Here is a 24,976-nt window from a genome sequence, read left to right as displayed (position 1 = left end):
CCCTGATAGATACCGTTTCTGGGTTTCCGACAGGTGTACAGAGGGAGCGATGGTTAACACATCTGCCCACATCCATTCCACTTGGATAAGGTCGTTTTGCTTAATAAAGCAAACCATGGGTACTATTTCCTTTATGCAGTTCCAAATTATAGACTGATTTATATTCCTCTATATATCATACTCTACTTATAGTAAACTAGAGTCTAATAATTAGTTTTCCATTATTTAAATTTTCACTATTCTTTATTTTTATGGGTTTTTTTCCCCCCTGATCTTGGGAATTTGAAAGATGTTTCATAAATACTTGGTAGTCAGATTCTATTTTAAAGTATAAATGTGTTATTATACACTATATTGTAAATGCAGTTTGTAGAATATACAGGCCTTTCCTACCTTCTCCGTTTCTCGTTTACCATCTGGACAATGTTAAACAGGATGGATGTATAAAAAGGTGCATGAGCTAAAATTTTATTTGTTTTAAACAAATATTAAGTTCTATTTTAAAGTAATATAATCTGTTTCTGTTAAGGGTGCAGAAAGCCATAAGACCCCGTGGCTCCCACCCTAATGACAAAAAAAGAGATAATACGAAAATCATAACTTTTTTGCAAGCAAAATTCCAAAATCCAAAGAGTGACAGTTTCCTCCACAGGGAGATGAGACCATACGTTGGTTCACCTTTCACGAAACAAGGAAAAGGTGACTGCCAAAAAAAAGCAAATAAAAGAAATGAGCTAAAATGTTTTAAAGATTTTATTTATTCATTTGAGAGAGAGAGAGAACAGAAGCAGAGGGAGAAGCAGACTCCCTGCTGAGTGCAGAGCCAGACTCTGGGCTGGACCCCAGGACCCTGAGATCACGAACTGAGCCTAAGGCTCAACCGACTGAGCCACCCAGGCGTCCCACAAATGAACTAAAAGTTTAATAAATTTTTAGAAGCTCAGTATGTACCAACATATAAAGTGGGCATAAGAGACCCATGAACACAAGTGGGGGTTGGCGTTGTATTCACTCGCAAACTGTTTTCCCATAAGATAAACAAGGGACAAGGCTGGAGATGGCAGAGAAATCCCTTTCTAGTGCAAGGTTATAGGGAGCCGGCAGCTAAGGCTGGGGCACCCTGCAATTCTATGGACCTGTATCTCCTACAAAGCAAGAGCCTTACACCACAGAAAGAGGGGAGGAAGTATCCCAATCCTTAGGGGTCAGGCTAAGCCCACTGCTTCTGGGGAAGAGGTATAAGCAAAAATCCACTCCATGTGGAGGAACAACAGTTCTCTTGGGTTGAAGACCCTATACAGAGTAGAGGTCTACTACTGGTTGGGAGGGGCAGGGAACTCCCTGACACCCAAGACACACCACAAATGCGCCTGCCATGGGAAGGAGGGGGAGAAAAGCCGAGAGAGCCGCAGCCCAAGTCTGAGGCACGCAGGCTAGACAAGGAGAACAGAGAGCCACCGAGCCACCGTGCTGCATCGAGCTCACGGCCATTCCATCCTCTCTTTAAGATAGAGAATTCTGATTTATAGTTATTCTCGATTTTTCCCTTCTTTCCTGGTTACAATAGTTATTCAACTGAATTTCTATCTTTAGTCTCTACAATATAATCTACGTTTGGGAAAGCTTATTTAGAGTGAAGGTTGTTTCTACTTCCTAGTGTCAGCTGAAACCCACTTGGCTTCAGTTTCCAAACGGTTTACCTCTAAAATGTTTACATGTGCAATTCACATGATGATCATCATTACTTTACTCTTTTTTTTCTTTTTTAAAAGATTTTATTTATTTATTCGACAGGATAGAGACAGCCAGCGAGAGAGGGAACACAAGCAGGGGGAGTGGGAGAGGAAGAAGCAGGCTCATAGCAGAAGAGCCTGATGTGGGGCTCAATCCCATAACACCGGGATCACGCCCTGAGCCGAAGGCAGACGCTTAACCACTGTGCCACCCAGGCGCCCCCATCATTACTTTCCTCTTTAAAGCTAGGCTAACAGCCTAAAGAAAACAGATGTTTTTATAGTTAGGGAAAACACCCTAAGTTCAAACAATCTACCATCATATTTTAAAATAAAACCAATGTCTGTAAAAACACAGAATGCAGATGGGTTTGAACAAATGTTAATAATAACAATTACTAGAATATATACTAGTATATATTTTTTATTATATTTCTAAATGAATTTTAAAATTAATACAATATGCAAAAATTGGCTTGCTAGATCTAGCATGCCACTTCATCTGGAAGTTGGTTCTAGAACTTGAGAGGAAGCCACAGCTCAATCATCTCTACTTTCCCACCATGATTAACATACCATCTTGCCTGTGGCTAAACAGCTATTAAATTTAAGCTGATGAATAACATACTTAATAACTGTGGCTCTTTTATAATTAAGTTGCTATTAAATCGCTATTTCATTATTGCTAAAATAGCAGCAGTGAAATTTTGTTGAAGAATAGATTTAAATTCAGAACAGACTCAATTCAGAATGTATGGGTTTTAATAAATAAACGGGTAGATAGATATTTGCTAAGTACATATACACAGCCACATATGGATATATATGTAAATTAGTATACGCATATATTTATTTAGTGCTCTTCAGTATATACAAAGGAGAACTAGAATCTGAAATTATGGATTTGGGTACATATATATACACAAATACTGATAAATATTTAGGATATATACATACGACTACGTATTGTTGTATATTGTTTAAGTAAAAATGTATTTCAATTTAAATGAGATTTGCATTCCAAGAGTCTGGTGGACACTAGGTGGCACTAGAGCAAAGCTGAAACTAACAACAACAAAGTAAGCTGTTGGAAATAATTTCCGGGGGGAGAATGCATAGCAGCGTTTTGCTTAGAATTCGCATTTTCTTTATTTTTAGAATTCGTAACTCAAATATTCAAATTCACCAAGATGAAATAAATAGATGGAAAGTATGGACTGAGGTGGAAAGGGTTATCCCCTTTGCCCCCCACACCCCAGTCAAGGGGGAAAAAAAAATTAAAAAGATACTAATTTTTGCTGATTCAGCCTTGAGGAAAGCTACATTTATTCTTAAAATTCATGCCTACTGACACTGTCTCAGGCAAACTGATACTTGAAGGGATCTGTGCTCTCCCCCTTCCGACACAGGGGCATGGAAGCAGGAGCGGAGCCGGCCTGAGGTCACCTCTGGGAGCTGCCCCTTGCTCCTAATGGAAACTTCTGACCTCCAAAGTCACGCTCCCCCACTCCTGGCCCTGAAAACGTCGAGGCACGAGGACCCTAAATACCGTCTCTGGTTTCTTTGCTTACACTTCACTTTCAACAACGAACTGGTGGGTTTTAAACTTTCAGTACTTACAGCCTTAAGTCAGGATCATCTGTAGGTGATACCGTGACCAGGGATACAGACAGTAAAAGGACTTACTTAAAAAGCTCATTTCTGTCGATGGCTCTGTTGGTTTGCGGGTCGATCGCGTACACGGTCAGGTCGCATTTGGTGTAATCTTCTAGAGAAAAGGCGTCCCCGTGCCTGCGAGCACCAATGGACTCCACCACCACCTTCGCCCCGGGAATTTGCTCCTGGACATAGCGATCCAAAATCCTGTAGTTCAAACACAGTTCAAACAAGACACTCTGACGGGCTTTCTGGGGGAAAAATACCACTCTCAACTTGCAATGACATTTAGTTAATGAAAAATGATGACAGCCTGGTTTTTGCTAATGTTTACTGAATATAAACACTTGAAAAAAATTCTCTGTATTTTTTCAGCATTTAACTCCCAATGATGCTAGAAACGAAGTAAGGTAGGAAGAGGTCATCAACCATGTCCTGTTTAAGTCTACACTTTTGGAATTTAAGATACCATTTGAGCTTTACGTGTCTCGTGGGAATTGGCCAACTATGTTGTACAAATAAACCGTCTATGGTTTGTAGGAGGCTGGGGGTCTTAGAACTCTCGAATTCACGTGGTTGGTGTTATACTTGTACGCTCCACCAGATTCTGTGATACGTGGCGCATAGCTGTGGACCAAGGTCCAGGACCAGGATACCTGTTTCGCTCAGGGTGTAAAGACTCAGGGCATTAGAGCAATGAGAGGAGCTAGAGTGGTTTTGCAATGGCAGGTTTACCAGGTTAAGAAAAATACTGCATGCAAATCTCAGAGGCTATTCAGGTGAATACAAACAACGATAAGATCTATCATTTGGTCTAGAATCAACAATATTCAGTAGAAAAGACAGAAGTAATGTTAACCTATAAGTAATTTCTGGAAAATACATTTTTTTTTCTAATTGCATAATTTGATTTTAATGGAAAGCACAAGTTATCGCCATGTAAGTGTCTGTGGTCTGTACCGCCACAAATTACAATTTCCTTAATGTCCTTTCCTTATTAAAAACTTTACATTATTAATCCCCATAGATTAACATCAGAATGTATGCTATTATTTATAGACATTCAAATGTAAATGAATTGATTTTAACAAGTAGACACAGCAAATGTTTTTAAATTTACCTATAGATGCGATGCTCCCTTTGGAGTCCCTGTTGTGAGGCCCTTTTCAAGGGGGATCAGGAGAAGCAATATAATCTCAAGTCCTTTAATACGTCAGGAAACAGCTTTTACTTCAGATGCCAAAAGTGACCTGCTTTCTGCTCTATTAGAAAAAATGTTGCCTTAAGGGTCTGGTGTGTGTTTGGTTTGCCCTTGTCCGAGGAGCAGCACTGATGCTGAGCTCGGGGGACGTGGCAGCACCACTGAGCCCAGGTGTATGGTGCCCACACCAGAGGACGAAACCCACGGCAGCGAAGCGCTTTGTCTGTTGCTTTTATTTTCTTTTTAATTGTATCTATTTGCTTTTAAATGTGTAGGAAGCAGCATAGTCAAAGTCCCTTTTATTAAAGTACTATTCATTCTCGTCCTTTTCTCATCAGCTCATACCACGGGTCTGTCTGCCTGACAGTATCTCTTCTGATGAGATCCTTGCTGAGGAATAAAGAAAAGAAGAATGTATTCTCCCCAGAACCTGAAGAGAATGGCTGCACGAGGAGACAAAGACTGTGGAACAGTGTTAGCCTGTGTTTTAGGATTCTTTTCCTGAGACACTTATGCTCCCTAACAAGAAAGAGAGAGAGAAAGAAAGAGAGAGAGAAAGAAAGAGGGGAGGGGAGAAGAGGGGAGGGGAGAGGAGGGGAGGGGAGAGAGGAGGGGAGAGGAAGGGCAGGAGGGGAGAGGAGAGGAGAAGAGAGGAGAGTAAAGAGGAAGGCAGGCTGGCCCTGGATTCAACAACATTATACTCTTGACAGTTGGTACAGGTGTGAATGGGAAGAACATCAGGGTAAAGAGCTCGGACGTTTGGCTTCAGTTTTCAGCTCCCTTCTTTACAAACTGCAAACTCTTAGACCAGTAAGAAGCCATCCAGGGCTCAGACGCCTTAACCACAAAATGAGGAAACCAGCTGCACGTGGGATGATTGTGTGCATTAACTGCACAGACACTTATAGTCAAATCTCTGCGCGGTTTGGAGCACATAGTCACTATTCCATAAAATATGATTATGCTTATTATTAATTTGGCTTAAAAGTCTGCATTAATAAACCTCTCCCATGCCTCTAATTCATTTAAGACATTTAATGAATTTGTGGACTGTTAAGAAAGCATGTTTCTCACTAGTAATATTAGTTCACAAATCAAATCCAGATAAGAGGACATTGTTAAATATACGGCGCAAGGTGGCCCTCCGTCCCAGCACTGCCCTTTAACAATTTCTAACTGCTGCACGGCATGAACACATCGCTTAAGTATGTTCCAGGGAAATCCCTTATTTTTGCATAAACTATGTCTTCCTACAATGAGGAAACTTGTCTGTTGAGCTTGTGTCCTTTCCTGTATTTTGGGGGAATATTGCAGAATCATGTGTGACTGAAACTTTAAATGTGCAATGAAATATAACTGTACTAATTCCTTCATCCCATCAGGGACTCATACACCAATGAAGCCTAAAAATGCGTTATATCATTTAAAATATGTCACAATGTCTTCTCCCTGAATTCTTTCCTCTTAAAACTTTGGAGATCTTTGGGAATGAAACATCTCTTATGACGAAGAAAAAGGTGTCCAGACTTAAACTCCTTCCTTACCTTTTCTGATAAATATATGTTAAACTAAATTTAAACCTTTTTAAAGAGAACACATTTTGTAAAAATCTGTCTTTCCTCTTCTCAGCTATATCCATCTACCTAAGCATTTCTGCCATCTCTGTTTCTATTACCTACATACATGAATATATTACATATGTACATAAATACATGCTATTCAAAAAATGGCTCGTTAGCCCTTATCTTCAAATGTACATGGGTACATTGTTGCTTCCTAAAGGTTTCCTGAGCTCATGATTTTTTTAGTCACTTACTTTGAACTGACTCATAGAAATTAGTACCAGTGTTTCAATTGCCTTTATGTTTTGCTTTAGATTATTAATATCTCAGGCCAATTCATACATACAGTTTGGAATCAAATGACATGAGAATTTACTACAGGTAAATTCATTAAGAACAAACATGTCTCTCCAGCCTATCAGCCTAATTATTTGCACACTACTAGTATACAGACCACATGTATACAGAGACCCAGAGAGACCTCCATTGTTGCTTATCTGTAATATCTGTATCATGCATTTCTCATTATATCAAGGGAGATGTCTGCAATGACATTTATATAATGTTAATAATACGTAGGTCCAGGTGGTATGATTTTGGGTTTGCTGTAAAAAGTTCCTAAAAATGGTTTTACATTCCTCTTTGTATTATGTTGCTTGAATTTCTTGTAATGGGCATAAGAAAACAATATGGTCATACTTTTTTTTTTTTTTAAAGATTTTATTTATTTATTTGACAGAGAGAGACAGCCAGCAAGAGAGGGAACACAAGCAGGGGAAGTGGGAGAGGAAGAAGCAGGCTCCCAGGAGAGGAGCCTGACGTGGGGCTCAATCCCAGAACGCTGGGATCACGCCCTGAGCCAAAGGCAGACGCTTAACGACTGTGCCACCCAGGCGCCCCAATATGGTCATACTTTTAAAAACTCTTTAGCTCCCTACTTCCTCCTCCCCAACTTAAGAAAAAAAATATTCTTAAAAAAGATTTATCTATTTATCTGAGAGCAGGGAGAGGCAGAGGGAGTTGGAGAATGTCAAGCAGACTCCCCACTAAGCACAGAGCCGGACGCCGGGCTCAGTCTCACAGAGTCTCCTGAGATCAGGACCTGAGCTGAAGGCAGACGCTTAACCAACAGAGCCACCCAGGCACCCCAAGAAAAAAGAAATCTTTACATAAATTTTCAGAGTTTAAAAATATAGAAGATTAAGTTAGAATTGTAGTTGTCTAATAAATTTATAGCAAAACTCAGGTAAGTGGTTAGTGGGAAATTTTCATTCACTTATTCATTTATTTTCATTCATTCATTCCATAGATATTTACTCAATGCATACCACGGACCAGGCACTGTTCTTGACACTTGGAATATATCCAATATATCTAGACACTTGGAACAAAACCAAGATCTCTCACATCGCAAAACCTGCATTCTAACTGAGCAAGATAGACAAGATAATAAAATAATAAAATGTGGGGCTCCCGGGTGGCTCAGTCCGTTAAGTGTCTGCCTTTGGCTCAGGTCATGATCTCAGGGTAGGGTCCCAGGATCGAGTCCTGAACCGGGCTCCTTGCTCAGCAGGGAGCCTGCTTCTCCCTCTGCCGGCCCCTCCCCCCCGGCTTGTGCTCTCTGTCTTAATAAAAATCTTAAAAAAATAAAAATTAAGATAAAATGGCAGGAGTGTTTAGGAAAGGTGCCACTGAGAAGTTGCTGTGTGAGCAGACTGAAGGAGACAGTGAGTAATGTGGACATCACAGGCAGGAGCCTTCCAAGAGGAGGAAATTGGCAAATGTGAAAAGCCAAGTGTACAAGTGTGGCTGCAGCAGAGAAGTTGGGGACAGATCACATAGGGGCCTGTAAGGACTGGAAGGGCATTACCTTTTATTCTGAGTAAAACCGAGACCACTGCTCGAGTTTAAACATGGAAGTAATAGAAGAGACCTTTAAAAGAAACAACACTGGCCGCTATGTTGTGACAGGCTCCAGTGGGGGTCAATAGGAGAATCGGGCAAACAAGTTCGTAAAGACTTTAAGGAGATGAAGATCTTATTAAATGCCTAGTCTACTCAATAATTTGGATGAAGAGAAGATACAACACAATCCTTGATTATTAGCCATCTATGAACCACACAATCAAGTATTAATACCTATATATTATTAATATGCCTGGTTAAATATGCAAGAGGCCTGAATCTTTTAAAATAGATCAGTGAAGGCCATGCTTAACTGGACAAATACTTCCAGTAATTATCTGGTCGACCTAGCTAAGCTCTGGCCTTTTGTGGTTGCTCATTTGGAAATAGGTCAATTTTTATAGATTCTTCTTTGTTTAAAGAAAAGCATAAAGGAAAGACCAGAGCTCAGAATTCCATTTCTGATGCTTCGTTATTTCCCTTGCAGTGTCTACCTAGGCACAGATGGCTCTCAAAAGAGGGTACCATTTTTTCAGAGTTCCATCTGCTTCTTCCTGTTGCTTTTTGTATTGAACTCAGAGCACAGATCCCTTCTCTGCATCTTCTCATGCCCTCTGAATTGTTTCCTTATGAAGTCCAGGATTTTGCGTATGGGGAAAGGTGATCCTAGTAGCCATGGGATAACTACACTATTATACAGCATGGTATTAAAGCTCGCTGACTTCTCAGGAAAAGGGGGATTTATGCATAACCACCGACTTGACGATACACTTTGATGATACTTTAGGTCTATAATGTGGAGAAAATTGCACTCGACTGCAAAAATAAAAAACAGTAATAGAAAAGTATTTACTGACTACAATATTCTGTGAAAGACCCCAAAGGGCTGAGGATTTTCCACTGTGCCTGCACAGGTGTGCCTCCTGGACAGGAGCTGGGCCGTTAGCTGCTCCCTGCGCCCCTCTGGATTACCCAGACTACTCACGCAGTGGCTGCTTGCCCCAAGAACATAAAGCCCTATAGAACATTCTATCCTCCCTCCCCAAGGTCCTTGGGAGACTTCCATGCCTGGCATTTTCAAATAAAAGCTTATGCTAATCGTGCTCTGATTTTCTCCCACAATATTCAGTCACCTGCCCTCCCCCTTCCATTGGCTTTAGAGGAGAAACGTTTTAGAGATATACTAATATTAAATTTCAGAGAAAGAACTCTCGGGCTCTGTTTTAGATGAGGATGGGGATGGGGCCCACAGTTTATAATGTCATCACTGCTGAGTGGTTCAATACCTGCTATAAAGTGCATACTCTTTGGGATCTCTAAAGAAGTAATACTACGTGGACACTGAACAAGGAAATACATATTAAAGCATGTTAACTAATTACATTCCTGGAAAAATAAGATTACGGTTCAAACAATACAGAGCTGGATTTTACCCAAGCTCTTTGCTCCTGGCCAAGCGCTATAAGCCCCCAGCCAGCTCTTCCGGGAAACAGCATATTGCAAAGAACCATCCTTCTCTAAGCCATGGGGATGCCAGGCACAGATCCTCCAAATTCCCATTTTCTTCTTCATACATGATTAGCTGAACTGTTTTGTCCCAACCGATGTATCAATCAAACAAAAATTCTTGTTAACCAACACTAGTTAAGTTTTTCTCCTTCCTTCAAGTTTCTAGATTTTGACCCACCCTTGGCATGTGAGAGCACAGAAGCCCACCGGCCCCTCCCAGGACGGCGGATGTTGGGGTGAAACACTCTGTGAGCTAGATCCACTGTCCTGTCACCCCCTTACCCACAATGGTCCTTTCTGCCCTTGCTCGCTGCTCACTATAAAAGAAAGGCTTTTTTTGCCTAACCTTCGAGTGCCGTCGACCTCTGGGTCAGTTTTCCCTATGACAACGGTTCTTCTCCCTAGTACCTTAGTTCCTCTCTCCGGCCCTAGAATAATCCTTACAAGTAAAGTTCGTCTTCTAAATCCAGATTTGTTTGACACACAGAACAGGTAGACAGCTAAAGGAGACTTTCTCACACTCCTGTGTCGTCTTGTTAAATGAGTGTGTATTACCCGCCAAAGTAGATGATATGCGAAGAATGTTTAGCAAACTACACGAAACAAATGATTTTTCATTCTCCCCTTTCCTTGATCCCTATGCCCGCTGTGAATTAGCCATGAGGCCCCAAATTTCCAGTTGCATTAGCTGCTTTTCTCTCGCTTAAGACGTGTGCATTCTCATCAGCACTGCTTGATTATAATTTAAAACTGTTCGAACGAACTATAAAAGAACAAGCTCTAAAGTTTGTTTCTGCCACTAAAAATGACAAAAATACGAGCAAGGCTAATCAACCCCCCACCCCTGACCGTGGTAATGAACGGTCATCCCCAGCGCCGTCTACTCATGACAAATGGAAGTGTATGCCTGGGACTGTGCTGTCCATACCACAAGAACTGTACTTGGTCCTTATAAGATATGTGAAAAAAAGGCGTTGATAAAAAAGGCACTAATGCCCCCATGACCCATGTGGACTGTGTTGGGTTTTTGTCTGCAAAAAATTTATTTCTCTCCCTCAAAACACCCTGATTTCAATGGAGGCATCAGCCTGGTGCCCAACACGCACAATTGACTTGAATCTGTGCTCCCGTCCTGCCTCATCCCATGCCCAACACAACCGCAGGTGACGCAGACCAGACCCTCTTCTCTCTGGAGTCTGGTTCTTGAGTCAAAGACACAGGAATGTAAAACGTGTGGAACTCCCACACTGAGGTGCTACACACTCATCAGACTGGAATTGAGCTCATACCTATTCACCCCTGCGGTTCTTGCTTCCCCAGCCTCTGCACCTGCCCCTGTTCGTGGCTATTCCCCAGCCCGTGTTCCCTCCTCTTGTTGCCACTGTCGGCTCCCAAAAGCTTCCGGCAAAGCTCCCTCCACTGAAGTTAGCCTCAGCCCATTTCCTGCACATTAGCCCTCGTAAGACGCATATTTGCTCTTACGGTCCCACTGTACCAAAACGCAAGTCATTTTTCTAATTCTCTCATGGAAGCAACATCTGTCTGATTTTCCTAGTCCGGGTCTAATCGGTCCTGCTAGACTCTATAAATCCGCCGGCCACATATTTTACTTTCTGCTTAAAGTTGCAAGTTGCTCATTATAGAGTTTGAGAAAAATTTGTATTCTGGAAAAATCTAATCATTTACATTTGCCCTGAATCTAAATTCTTGGGAGCAATATATTAATTTCAAATACAAATAGTGTAAACAAACATATAGCAGAATAGTATTTGATTATAACAAACTTTCTCAAAACAAAGGACGGTCTTTGATCTTCTAAGAAGCAAATATAGTGCAAATGAATTAGTATAGTAATTACAATCGTTAACAAAAACTTAAATTTTTATTTAGGGCTTATTGTTCTACTTTAGTTTAAAAGATCCGTAATGTACTCATTTTTTTAAAAAGATTTTATTTATTTATTTGACAGAGAGACAGCCAGCGACAGAGGGAACACAGGCAGGGGGAGTGGGAGAGGAAGAAGCAGGCTCCTAGCGAGGAGCCTGATGTGGGACTTGATCCCAGAACACCGGGATCACACCCTGAGCTGAAGGCAGACTCTTAACGACTGCACCACCCAGGCGCCCCCTGTAATGTACTCCTAATACTTAGTAATAAGTCACTATGCCATCTCTAGACAAAGTTTCAAAAACTCAAGTTCTAAATATAACACATACATTTTATATGCGTATAAATACACATGGGTGTACGTATATGCGTGTAGTTACATAAAATGTTTATGTCTTATACACATAAGCTTATATGAAAATACATGTGTGTAAAACATCTCTCGTGTTACCGCATTAATTTTAACTAGTTTATTATTTATTTATTTTAAAGATTTTATTTATTTATTTGACAGAGATAGAGACAGCCAGCGAGAGAGGGAACACAAGTAGGGGGAGTGGGAGAGGAAGAAGCAGGCTCACAGCAGAGGAGCCTGATGTGGGGCTGGATCCCAGAACGCCGGGATCACGCCCTGAGCCGAAGGCAGACGCTTAACCTCTGTGTCACCCAGGCGCCCCTAACTAGTTTATAATTTAAACTAGAAATAGTTTAAGTAGCTTTTTACAATAAATGTTGAATTAATAAATTTTGCAATAAATGTTGAAAGGCCTATTTAACTGAATTTTTTTAATGTGCAAATAGCTTTTTTCTTTAAATCATAAACTGCAGTCACCAGTGAAGAACTGGGTCACTTAACTAGTTCATTCTCTAGCCAAGTTTTTTTGGTAGATGCCCCTAAATTTTAATTTACAACATCACTTTATCCAGTTACCTGTATGTACTTCAATGAGTTTCAACTGGACATTGCATTATAAAAAATTATGTTAAAAAAAAAAGCCTTACAGAAATAGCTTTACAGCTGAAGCAGGTATTTATTTATTTATGGCTGAATTACCCTGATTTACCTTTTAGTTTTTCACACTAAAATCATTACAGCAGCCATTTTCTCAATTACTCATTTGCGTGAAGGAGCCAACCTAAAATTACTACTTGATGGAAGTTTCTGTATGCGGGAGAAACCCACTCCCAAGAAAAGGAAGGGTTGGATTTTTTTTTTTTTAAGATTTTATTTATTTATTTAACAGAGAGAGACAGCCAGCGAGAGAGGGAACACAAGCAGGGGGAGTGGGAGAGGAAGAAGCAGGCTCCCAGCGGAGGAGCCTGATGTGGGGCTGGATCTCAGAACGCCGGGATCACGCCCTGAGCCGAAGGCAGATGCTTAACAACTGAGCCACCCAGGCGCCCCAGGGTTGGATTTTTAATTCACTTTTCCTCCATGCAAAGAGCAACTGGTTAGGAACCCAGCCTGCTGCTGGCCCTTCGATAGAGACTCAAATTAAACCTCTACCACTTGCATTCTGTGTGTCTTGGTGGAAATCACTACTTCTCAAAGCTGTAGGGAACTCATCCGTACAATGGGGAAAGTAATCAGACCCACCTCAAAGTGCTCTGCAGAAGTTAATTAGACAGCATCGATTAAGTGCACAAAACCCAACAGATTAAAAAGAGCACCGCAAAGATGTGTTATTTGTTGTGATGATTACAGAAACTCCTTGCATTTCCTGACTGCAAACCCCACTTAGCCTTTTGGTGCAGTAAATGGGTTGCATTTACCCAGCAACAGAGGGTCCACCCCAGGTACCAGTCATAGTGTTTCAAAAGCCTGGCTGAGAAACTACTGCCGATGGCCACTGGGACCCAAGGCCAGCTTTCCTGACATCCTGTGATTTCCTCTGTGGATATAGACTCTTAGAGACTCCACCCAGACCAAAGCCCAGGAAAGGTTCTGAGAACCACGGGACACCATGTACATCACACTCTGTACATGCATGGTGTCCTGTAGGATTCAGACCTTCCCCTCCAAACTGGCATTTCACTCAGAAATGGTTTTGTCTTTCCACCAGCCCCGGGTGCCCCCCGCCAAATTTTGTAACTGATTCTATTCCTTTTTTTTTTTTTTTTTTTTTTTTTTTTATTGGTTTGCTTCTTTCTCTTTGGCTCTAACCTGATGAAAACCACATTCCGGACTCCTCAAGCAGCTCTTCAGGGCTTGGTCCCATCACCTCTGTAAATAGTCTCACTCTTGACGTGTTTAATTTCTTTCTATTCTGTTTGCTTCTTTTTATGACTCATGTTAAATGTAGATTACCTTGTTTTATTGTATGAATCACTGTAAAATGCCTGAAATTCTCTTTGAATAGGAGGAACATTAAAAATAATTACATTTAGCATCTAATACAATTTAGATATAAATGAAAGTATCTAAAATACCATTTATGTTGCTGCTGATACAAATCGAATTTTCTTATATAAACTTATGGTTGAATTTATTTCTCATGTTTAAAAAAGCCGGAGCAGAGACAGAGGTAAATTGTGCATAAATTGGAGACAGTTAAAAGAAGAACCATACATGTAATTAAGAGAGGAGAGGAACTGGCTCTTGCTGATCGGGTGTCTGAACTGAGTAGATGCACAAGGGAACGGTCTATTACCTTATACCACAGGTTGGGACTGATTATAAAAAATAATAAGCTGTTTGGAGCGCCTGGGTGGCTCAGTCGATAAAGTGTCTGACTCTTGATCTCAGCTTAGGTCTTGATCTCAGGGTCATGAGTTCAAGCCCCACGTTGGGCTTCACACAGGGTGTAGGGACTACTTAAAAAAAAAAACAAAAACAAAAATAAAAACAGTAAGCTGTTCTATTTGGCAAAATTTCTGCACCATAAAACTTAAAAGAACATGATAGAAGAATTCTGAAAGGAACAAATGCCCACTATGTATTTTAAAAACCTTTATAAAGCAACTGTGACTCATGCTTTAATGGAGCCATCCATAACGATCTTTCACCCTACCTTCGCTTTCTAGTTCTTTCCTGTTTGGTGCAAGCAAATGCCTGAAAAATAAGCTGAATGGAATGCTGTGATATTTGGGAAAAGTAAAACAGATTATGACACTCTACTTTTTTCTGCTTCTCTCTCCAATTTCCCCAATTGTGTTTCCAAAGATTTTTTTGACGAAAAGATAAGTACAACAGGAAGCTGGAAAATGCTTTTTTTTTTTTCTTTACTGTTTTTGTGAATGGATTTTACCTTTGGATTATGAATAAGCACTTTCTTCAAATCACAGGACAGAATATAGCTGTATAAATTAACTTCTTTTATTAACTTTTCTTTTATTAACTTTAATATTTATGTTAATAAGTGATGCTAATAAGTAATAAGTTAATAAGTGAGATATGTACATATATGTATCACACATCATAAGTTAAAATAAAAATATTAGAGCCAATATACTGGTACCTTCATTATAATTGTCTCTTATGAATTAAACTGATTTCCACCCTCAATCAAAATCTACTTTTTAAGGCTTGCTATTTTAACAGACTACGTCCTCCAATATGATTTTTTTAATGCTTATATTTTTCTCACAGAGCAAACAAAAGCAATGAAAGAATGTCTCTATGTGCTCTAAAACTCAAAAATAGCATTTTTAATTGATCTTCCATTAAAATAAGACTTTGAGTGAAGGAAGAGTCTACTCATCTCTTCTTGAGAACAACAGCTATAATTCAAATATGTCAAACATTATTTTAAAATAAAAGCAAAAGTAAAACATCCTCTTTGGAATTACAGGAAGTATTTTGTTTATTTGTTTTGGCTTTGTTTGTTTCCATAGGTTTGAGTACCAAAAATAAATAAATAAATAAATAAATAAATAAATAAATAAATAAATAAATAAAAATAAAAGGAGAAAAAATACTGATTCTCCCAAAATATACCATGTAAATGTTACAGCTAAGCCTATTTTTTTTTTGTAAATGCATATTGCTGAGAAAAATGGGAGAGTGGCAAAATTATATATTTAAATTTTTCTCTATTACATGTACCAGATGGCAAATATTAACTGAGAAAGTCGATTTAGTATCCCTCAGTACTTCTTATTTCTCCCCACAGAAACTAGTATCGTTTTGACTATAAAGATTCTGAACTTTGTTAATTAATGAATGATGCATATTCTGACCATTAAAATACAAAACAAACCCATTCAAAGCAGGGCATCAGCACACATAATTCTTTAATGGATTACTATACAACGGAATCTCCAGAAAAGGCAAACTCGAGGTGGTAAGTCCATTGTTTCTGGTTAATTCTGCACGTAGGGAAGTATACACTTCATCCTCGACCACCACCGGTTTGAGCTGCGAGGACCCACTGATACATGGGATTTTTACAGGACAGCACCTTCAATATATTTTTCTGTCCTCTATGATTTTCTTACTAACATTTTCTTCTAACTTACATCATCATAAAAATATAGTATATAATCCACAGAACATACAAAATATGTGTTAATCAGCTGTGTTACTCGTAAAATTTCCAGTCAACAGCACGATTAGTAGTTGAGTTTTTAGTGAGTCAAAGGTTATACGTGGACTTGAGCCCTATGTTGTTCGAGGGTCAACTGTATATGAATTTGGAAAATCCACAGGACATAAAATGAAAAAATAAGAATTTACCCTAATATATCTGAAAGCTATTATAGGAAACAAAACAGGAAGTACTGTGAATTTGAGCCATTCTGACAGAAGTTTAATCCTTAGTGTAAATCAGGCATTCATGTTGTGCTCTGATAGCATACCTTCAAATAACAACTAAGAATTCATACACAATGGGACATTGTAACCCTCACAAATAGGATGCCTGAGGGGAGAGCTCCCCTCTGGGTAACTATGGTTCCATGCTGTTAGCTCACTACTGACATATTGGGGATAATCAAAAATTTTGCTACACTACATGAAATACAAATTGGACTTCAAATCCCTGTACTTTTCCACATTTCAAGGAATTAAGCTTTAAAGATACTACCACAATATGCATGAGTAACAACACTGAGGCCCTATTTTGTAGAAGTCTAATTGCATTCTGGGCTAGCTTCCGTTTTGTAAAGAACCATGACTTCTTACCACACAGTACGTTCAAGTAAGTATTTGTTCTTGCAAAAAGAGATTACTTCTCCTTTTCTGCCAAAATAAAGCCCCAAACTGAGTATTTCAGAAAAAAAATAGCAGATGATTTTGCTTTGTGTAGAAATAAAGAATCACCAAGGCTTTGAATAAAACCAAATCATATTTATGTTTTTTTTTTCAAAGAATAATGAATTATACCTTGAATATTAAAGAGTAGGATTTCATTTTATGTTGAGTTTGTATTTTATTTTTACGACTGGCTTCAATTTATTTTGCAGCTATTACAAGCCAATTATAGAAAATGTTGTTTTCAAGAGTTGTATTTTGAAATGTCTGTATTTCATTCTGATAGAAATTAGATCATTTATGGTCAGCCTCTGCTGATAACCCTCCAACTTCAACCACATCTTGTGCTAAGTATACTTAAAATCAGCATGTGATTGCCAATACTTACAACAATTTAATTTAAAATGCAGCAGACAAGAAAGACTACACAACTGAAGAAAGTCTCATATACACTAACATTTCATATATTCCAGCTGCACTTTCATAAGACAGAAGAAAATAACCTTAATGCAGGGCTAAGGAAGTGGCCATGTGGAGGAAATAATGGAGTTTCAATTCATCACTGAGTTGGGAAATCAGCAGAATGATGATGAGAAAGAGAACTGGTGTCAGGACATTTATTGATGGGAACCAAAAATCTTATTAAATAAAGTCAACGCTCTCCAAGAACAGAATACTACTACTTTCCCACATGTCATGTTATCAAATTCTTCAGTGGACAAGTAAGAAAAGTATTTTTTTTTTTCCATCTGCTCAGATCCCAAACCAAGCAGTCATTATTACTTCTTGCCTTTGGTCATACATCTAGTCCCTGACAAGCTTTAAAGGCTGTACCTTGAAAATATATACCCTTGATCTAATTACCTCTCCTTGTGTTCACCTCTACCTTCAGTCCAAGCTACCAACGATCTCTCCCTGGACTCCTTCCTGCTCCGAACCCACAGCTGGTCACCTCATCTTCTACTCAACAACTTTTGAAAACGCGAGCAAGAACATGATTTCTCTGTGCAGAACTTCACAGGGAACACGGGCCAAAAGAAATATAATGCAAATCACATGGAAATTCAAAATTTTTAGTTCCCACATCAAAGGACTGAAAATCAAAATGGTGAGATTAATTTTAAGATATTTATTTCACTCAATATATCCAAAAATTATCATTTCAGCATAGAATCCACCTAAAAATATTAATGATATTGTCCCTTTTTTGGGGGGAGTATCAATTCTTTTAAACCTGGTGTGTATATTATCCTTAGATCACCTTCCATTTGGACCTGCTGCACGTTTCAAGCAGTCAGCTGCCCAGTGGCTATTCTACTGGACAATCAGCTCTAAGGACTTTGTATCTTACACAGAATAAGATGTTAAAATTTTCCAAGGGGACTGTGAGATCCTATATACTCATTTTCTATCTTAATAGGATAAGCACGCTCCTACAGCTGGGTTTTCAAACCAGCAGTGTCCTCTCCTGGGAAAACAGCCTCCACAACCCCCACCTCACACCTCCATCCCCATCACAGTAGCCACATGGCTCTCTCCCTTAATTCCTTTCTGCTTGTGATGAAGGAACAGAAGGCTGGCTGAAGACAAAGCATAAGCTGACACCCTGCAACCTCCTCCTATCCCCACGCCTGGGTGGGATACGTGATGTTCCTCCAGAAAGTTCCCAACTATCTTAATGCTAATGCCTTGCTAGAGAGAAAAACAACCTTAACTTGACAATGGCAAGGCCTCGGTATCCTGTGAGTCTTCTCTAACATATGAAAATCCTTTTGAAACCTCCCTTTTTCCTTACCTCCCCCAACTCCATAGTAAATTATCAGGCACCCCTCACAACCCAGGGCAGCAGCTCTTTCTGCCCATGGGTCCTGTCCCCGTGCTTTAAATAAACCACTATTTTGCACCAAAGATGTCTCAAGAATTCTTTCTTGGTCATCGGCTCCGGACTCCACCCCACTGAATCTTACCTGTATTCCAAAACCACATCACTTGGATTTCAGCTTATCAGAGGACTTTCCTAGGACATCCTATATGAAATAGTAACTTTCTTCCATCATTGCATATCCCTACTTGTATTGGTCTTTATTGCCCTCATATTATTATATATATAAATAACACGTTATATATTTTTTATTTTATACATATATATACTTTTATTTCCTGCTTTCCCCCCAAAAGAATGTAAGCTCCATGGGAACTAATTTACTTTGCTTTGTTCACTGCTAAGTCTCCAGTGCTTACAAGTAACTACTTTTTATTTAATGAATACATTTCCAGCTTCACATATGGATATTAGTACTAAAGAATTTTATTGACTAGCCTGAGACCTCCCAGCTGGTCACTGATGGGCCAGGGACTTGAGCCTAGGGTCCTCTGAACTCAAAAGGAATTGGCTTTCTGGGTAGGGGGGGCAGTTAATAGAACACTTAGGACTTTCACATGAGATTTTCCCCCAAAATGTTTTCTTAAAGGAATCTGAATAGAATAAATTAGCATTTTTTTTTTCCAATCTGGAGAGGATAACGCTCTAAATTGGCAAGTTAAAGCACACAGGCTAAATGCAGGCTATTATCTGTTTCTGGAAATAAAGTTTTACTTACACAAGTATTGTCATTAAAATCACTAATGTAAAAGTATTGTTTCTAAATTTTAAATTACTGTAAATATTTAAAAATTATAATGGAAAGAAATAATGTAGTAAAACAATTTAAATAACATTATCAGCATTAGAAAAATTGTTTTAAAATGTATTATTAGTCTACTAACATTAATATTTATAAGATTCCTATCTGTCCTTTTATAGATGGTGTCCTACCCCCACCACCAGCTCTGAGTCAGGAGAGGGTAAGGATGATCATGTTTATTGATTTGCTTTTCCATTTGAACTTTCCCCTCAAGACCAGTCTTTATTACACTGATTTAAGAAGATAAATGCTAGCATTTATTGTTTACTGTTTCATAGGTTCTTTTCCCAAGAGACTTCATAATTCTCCTCCTAGCAATATGTACCTTGGCTAGATTTCTAAAGTATGTTTTGTAACCTTAGTCCAAGGAGCCATCAGTTAGTTACGCAGGCCCATTTCAGATGCTGTATAAATATTTCATGGAGATGGGTCCTTCTCCACCAAATCAATACCTACTTCAGTAAAGTCCTACAATCGCTGAATTTCTATATTGTATTTAAAGTAAGAGAAGTGTTTGAGCAACTCGTGACCTCAATGATCAATTCCAATTCCTCCTCTAACGCAGGACTTCTAAAAACTCATTCACGTATACTTTTCAAAAATGCCTTTTCTGCGGATTCTTAAAGATTTAAATCTTAGAATCCCAAGCTTCTTTTACTCCTTTGGGCTCCATGATGAAGTAGAAGGAGAACAGAGACACGATGCAAATGTTTCCTACCTTCCTCTTGACACACCCTTGCCAGTGGTCCGCTGATCAGTTGAGTTTCGGTATCCTTATCCTCCCACTTAGCCCACTCCTTAATCTCAAGAATTTTTAAGAGAAACACAAGGCCCACCGAGAGATAAATCCTGAATTCCACCTAAAATACTTCAGAACATAAACATGAAAGGCCACCGGTGGGCACAGATTCTCACTGGAATTTGCTGAATACCTTAACAAGATGTAAAAGAAATGTGTTTCACCAGAAAGGAGCATTGATTAATTCTATAAGCCCCAAATAACAAAAGTCATAAAACAATCTTCAGTAGAGCCATTTAGGTCAGTTTCAGGAGAACAGCGAATAATCATTACCACCACTATGGCAACGCCCCTTTAAAGAAGATTTCTATTTTCTAGGCATTCTGTTCTTTGCCATCAAGGGACACTGACCCCCTCTGCAAAACCTTCCCCATCATGAAATGAATGTACTAGGTCATTGCATGTTTCTTTTATCAACCCTCCCAGTTTGCACTGATTTTATGCTTACCGAGAAAACTATGGATTATGATCTGGCCTCATTTATGGGTCTGCCTAAAGGAAGAAATAAAAGTGACGATCATACGGAATTTAAGTTTCCCCCTTTGTAGGGTGAGGATGTCTTGGGGGAGATACAGGAAATGGCTTTGGCGATGCTGTGACTTGCCATCAGAGAATGTCTACAGGAATGAGTGTGCTGGTGAGCCTGGCCATTGAAGCAATGAACTCCTACGTTTATTTAACATCCTTACACTGTTTGATCATCCTTACCCTCTCCTTACTCAGAGCTGGGGGTGGGCGGCCAGGATACCATCTATAAAGGGACAGACAGCAGTCTTATAAATATTAACGTTAGTAGACTCATAATACATTTTAAAACATGTTTATAATGTATATAACATTATTTAAAAGTTTTTACATTATTTCTTTCCATTATAATTTTTAACTGTTCACAGTAATTTAAAATTTAGAAACAATACTTTTACATTAGTGATTTTAATGACAATACTTGTGTAAGTAAAACTTTATTTCCAGAAACAGATAACAGCCTGCATTTAGCTTGTGTGCTTCAACTGGCCAAGTCCTGATTTAGAGCGTTATCCTCTCCCAACAGGGAAAAAAAAAAAAAAAAAGCTTATTTATTCTCTTCAGATTCCCATTACTGTCATTCTGTGGTTACATGGTTACACGTGTATTTCGATTCTTCCCCCCATGCTCAGGGAGTGTGTGGTGCTGACTGGGGCTGAATCAGATCTAGCAGTCCTTATCACTGCCACTAGCCACGTTCAGAAAGGAATCAGAAAAGCTACAAGCCTATCATTCCAGCCACATGACATTCTGGAAAAGGTAAAACTATGGAGACAGTAAAGATCAGTGACTGCCAGGGGAAGAGAAGAAGGGGGTGGAGACAGGAGGATTTTAGAGCAGTGGATCCATTCTATATTGACGTCATTATACATTAGTTTAAACCCACAGGATGTATGCCACCGAGAGTAAACCTACTGTCAACTATGAATTTGGGGTGATCCCGATGTGTCGGTGTAGGTTTGCTGGTTGTAACAATGTACCAGTCTGGTGGGAGATGTTGATAGGGAGGGAAGCTATGTGTGTGGGGGAAGGGGCATATGGGAATTCTTCTGCTTAATTTCGCTGTGAATATAAAATTACTCTAAAAAAATAGTCTATTTTCCAAAGGGATCAGAAATTTTTGTGCTTAAGGATCTCTAAATTAACACAGATTTTTAAAAATCTACAATAAGGAATCAGGCATGTGCTCACTATGCTTACCACACAAGCAAATTTATATTTGATTCTTTCAAGGCAACATGGGATTACCATTCTTGTTCCAATTTTCTTTTCTTTTTTTTCTTTTTTTCATAAAGATTTTACTTATTTATTTGACAGAGAAGGAGAGAGAATGCGTGCACAAACAGGGGGAGCAGCAGACAGAGGGAGAAGCAGGCTCCCCACTGAGCAGGGAGCCCAATGTGGGACTTGATCCCAGGACCCTGAGATCATGACCTGAGCCAAATGATGCTTTAACCCACTGAGCCACCCAGGTGCCCTTGTTTCAATTTTCAAGATGAGGAGGTGTGTCCCTCAGTGTGAAGTCTCCTGCCTGGAGGTCACATGACTACAATAAGATTCAAACTTGTATGTTTGAACCCATCATCTGAGCTCCATACTAAACTACCCTCTTTGGAAAGAATGGAAGAACTGGGGTCTCTGTCTTTACCGTCCTGATGGGGTCACTAACCTCATTTCTTAGAATATCTGTTATTCCTTGAGAGTCACAATTCCCATTGTCCTGGGTGGCTGATATTGTTTAGTTCTCAACAACAACCCCATGATAGTAGCTTTATTAGTTTCTGTGAACAGATGACTAGAAATGTGATGCAGTCTGGGGAAGATGAAGTAATCTGCCTCAGCTCGTGATTCTAAACCGTTACAGAGCCCAAAGCTCCTTTCACAGGGATACATTTCTTTCAAGACTTGAAAGATGCCTGGTTTTTCTCATTCAGATCTTCATTTCCACTTCAGAGGAAGAAATCATATAACCTGCTATGAAATTATACTTCTTTGTTGTTGTTTTTGTTTTGTTTTGTTTTCATCAATGTTGTCTCACTATGAAAAAGGGGAATCATGATTTTGCTTGTATAAAATTTTCATTCAATAAAATGCTTTAGGTGCCCACTATATGCCTGGAATTTTAGCAATGAAAGATAGGTTTCCTATCCTTATGGAGCTTACACTTTGGTGGGAAGTTGACATATAATGAAAATATTAGATAACGATGTGAAGAAAAATAAAGCAGAATGAAGGGCTAGAGGATGAACGATGTTGTACCATCTTCTGGATGGTACAATCAGAGCAAGCCTGCTTCCACAGATAACACTAAAGCAGCTAAGAGACAGGCGCGATTCCAGGTTTTCTCAGGTGTAATCAGCTATTATTCTGACAAAGGCTAAATGTGTATATAGCCCTTTTGCAGAACCAGACACTGCATGATTGATAGTCCAAGCATACACATTGAAAATCACCTTCTCCATAGGACATTGTACATGACACACAAAGGTTAAGTTTGTGAAACTGCAAGAAATAATTGTTACAGAGCACATAGGTTTTCATTAAGGGAGAAACACTCATGATTCCATCACTGCTTTTCCTATTGTATTTGACACCTAATTACAGAAAGTTTAGCTATCTGATATCTGAAGCTTCTTCTGCCAACTTGGATTGAAAGATACTTTGTTAGAGAGAAGCAGTGATAACTGACATCTGTCAGCCTGAACTCAAGGGAAGACACAGAATAACAAGTGTGTGCCCATATAAAAATTATGAAATGACGTCAGGCTAGGTTCAGGTCGCTTAGAGTGAACTAGAAAGGCACTGTAATAATCCTCAGTACCATTCTGAATATTAGAGAACTGTAGCTTCATAAAGTCACAACTTTGTCTGAGTCAACAGTGACAGGTTAGGTCAAAAGGTACAATGTAGCATATATTCTAGAAGAATCCAAAATATGTATTGTTTAAAATTAATCTTCATGGTTTTTGAAAGGATAAGCTTTAGCCACCTAGATATATCACTTTGAGAAATAGCATTCCTTGGACTAGCTGGATCGCTGAGATAATGAGCTTTTTGAATCATTTGGGGCCACAAAATCAAGATATATACTCTAATAATGAATGTTAGGATTTATTTCTTATAAGCAGTGTTTTAAGATAATGTTGATGCATCAGTCAAAGCATACTGAATAAGATCTTCTCACATCTCATTTCCATACCTATTCGCAGGCACTCTCAGAAGCTTCACATACGTTAAATGAAGCTATCTACTTCAGGAAAAGGGTCCCCTGAATTGTTAAGATGGCATTTTATATGTTTAATCTGAACCCTGTAATGATTAAAAGGATCTAATCCAATAAAATTATAACCATATGAAAATCAATATATAAGTAAAGAAAAATCCATTACTCTGTAAGATCTTCTATCTTCTTTTCCACCAAAGTCGGGGGTACGTTGGAAACGATGACCTGCATGTCCAGCTGATTGACCACAGAAACCTGCAAGGGGGGAAAGCCAGAGCCCGTTCAGAACTCACCAGCATTTCTATAACCTAAACATAACGCTTCTATTTCTTCCCTCCTATGCATGGACCCAGTGGTTTCCCACTTGTCCTGGAGGAATGAATGGTAACTTTAGGTACACAAGCTCCTCTAGATGTTGGGGCAGATGGAGACTGACGCACGATCAGGATTTACTTAGAAGTAAGTCTAACTTACTTAGACTTCCAGCGTGGCTGATTTGTGCTTGTTTGGTTGGTTGGATATTTTCTAACACATGAAAAAGGGTGTGTTTATTTTTCTAAGTAGGTTATTAAAGGACACTCAGGATAATGGAGAACACAGGTTTTACAAATCTCAAGAGATCAATTATCCAGTGTGACTAAGAAGCTGAGATATGACTGGTTCCAATAATTCACTCTATACGATCATCCTACGTAGTCTTCGTGTCTGCTTTAGCCAATTCTATGTGTGTGTGAATAAAGAGATACATTCACATTTACATATGGGACTAAAATGAGCTCATTTTAGCAGCTGTTTACAAATCAATTCTTTTTTTTTTTTTTTTAAGATTTTATTTATTTATGTGACAGAGAGACAGCCAGCGAGAGAGGGAACACAGCAGGGGGAGTGGGAGAGGAAGAAGCAGGCTCACAGCGGAGGAGCCTGATGTGGGACTCGATCCCAGTACGCCAGGATCACGCCCTGAGCCGAAGGCAGACGCTTTAACGACTGCGCCACCCAGGCGCCCTACAAATCAATTCTATCCTGCTAACATTTATGGAATTCCTTCTGTGACCTTATTTAGAAAAAATGAAAAAAATAGTATTTATTCAGCGTTTATGA

The 24,976-nt window shown here is 39.2% G+C and overlaps 1 protein-coding gene across 15 annotated transcripts in view; it reads right to left on the bottom strand.

The window, feature by feature from the left end:
* Positions 1-24,976, bottom strand: part of PCDH15 (protocadherin related 15) — a 768,547-nt gene that overhangs the window by 33,791 nt on the left and 709,780 nt on the right. For all 15 annotated transcript variants that reach the window (XM_040624601.1, XM_040624600.1, XM_040624598.1 and 12 more), the window contains 2 exons: positions 24,042-24,130; positions 3,420-3,596 (listed from right to left, as the gene is read on the bottom strand). In XM_040624601.1, coding sequence (XP_040480535.1) covers positions 3,420-3,596; positions 24,042-24,130 — 266 coding nt within the window. The remainder of the gene's footprint in view (positions 1-3,419; positions 3,597-24,041; positions 24,131-24,976) is intronic.

This window comes from Ursus maritimus, unplaced genomic scaffold (genome assembly GCF_017311325.1).
Source record: "Ursus maritimus isolate PB19 unplaced genomic scaffold, ASM1731132v1 scaffold_7, whole genome shotgun sequence".
NCBI classification, from domain to species: Eukaryota; Metazoa; Chordata; class Mammalia; order Carnivora; family Ursidae; genus Ursus; species Ursus maritimus.
This window is presented reverse-complemented; position numbering and strand designations above follow the sequence as displayed.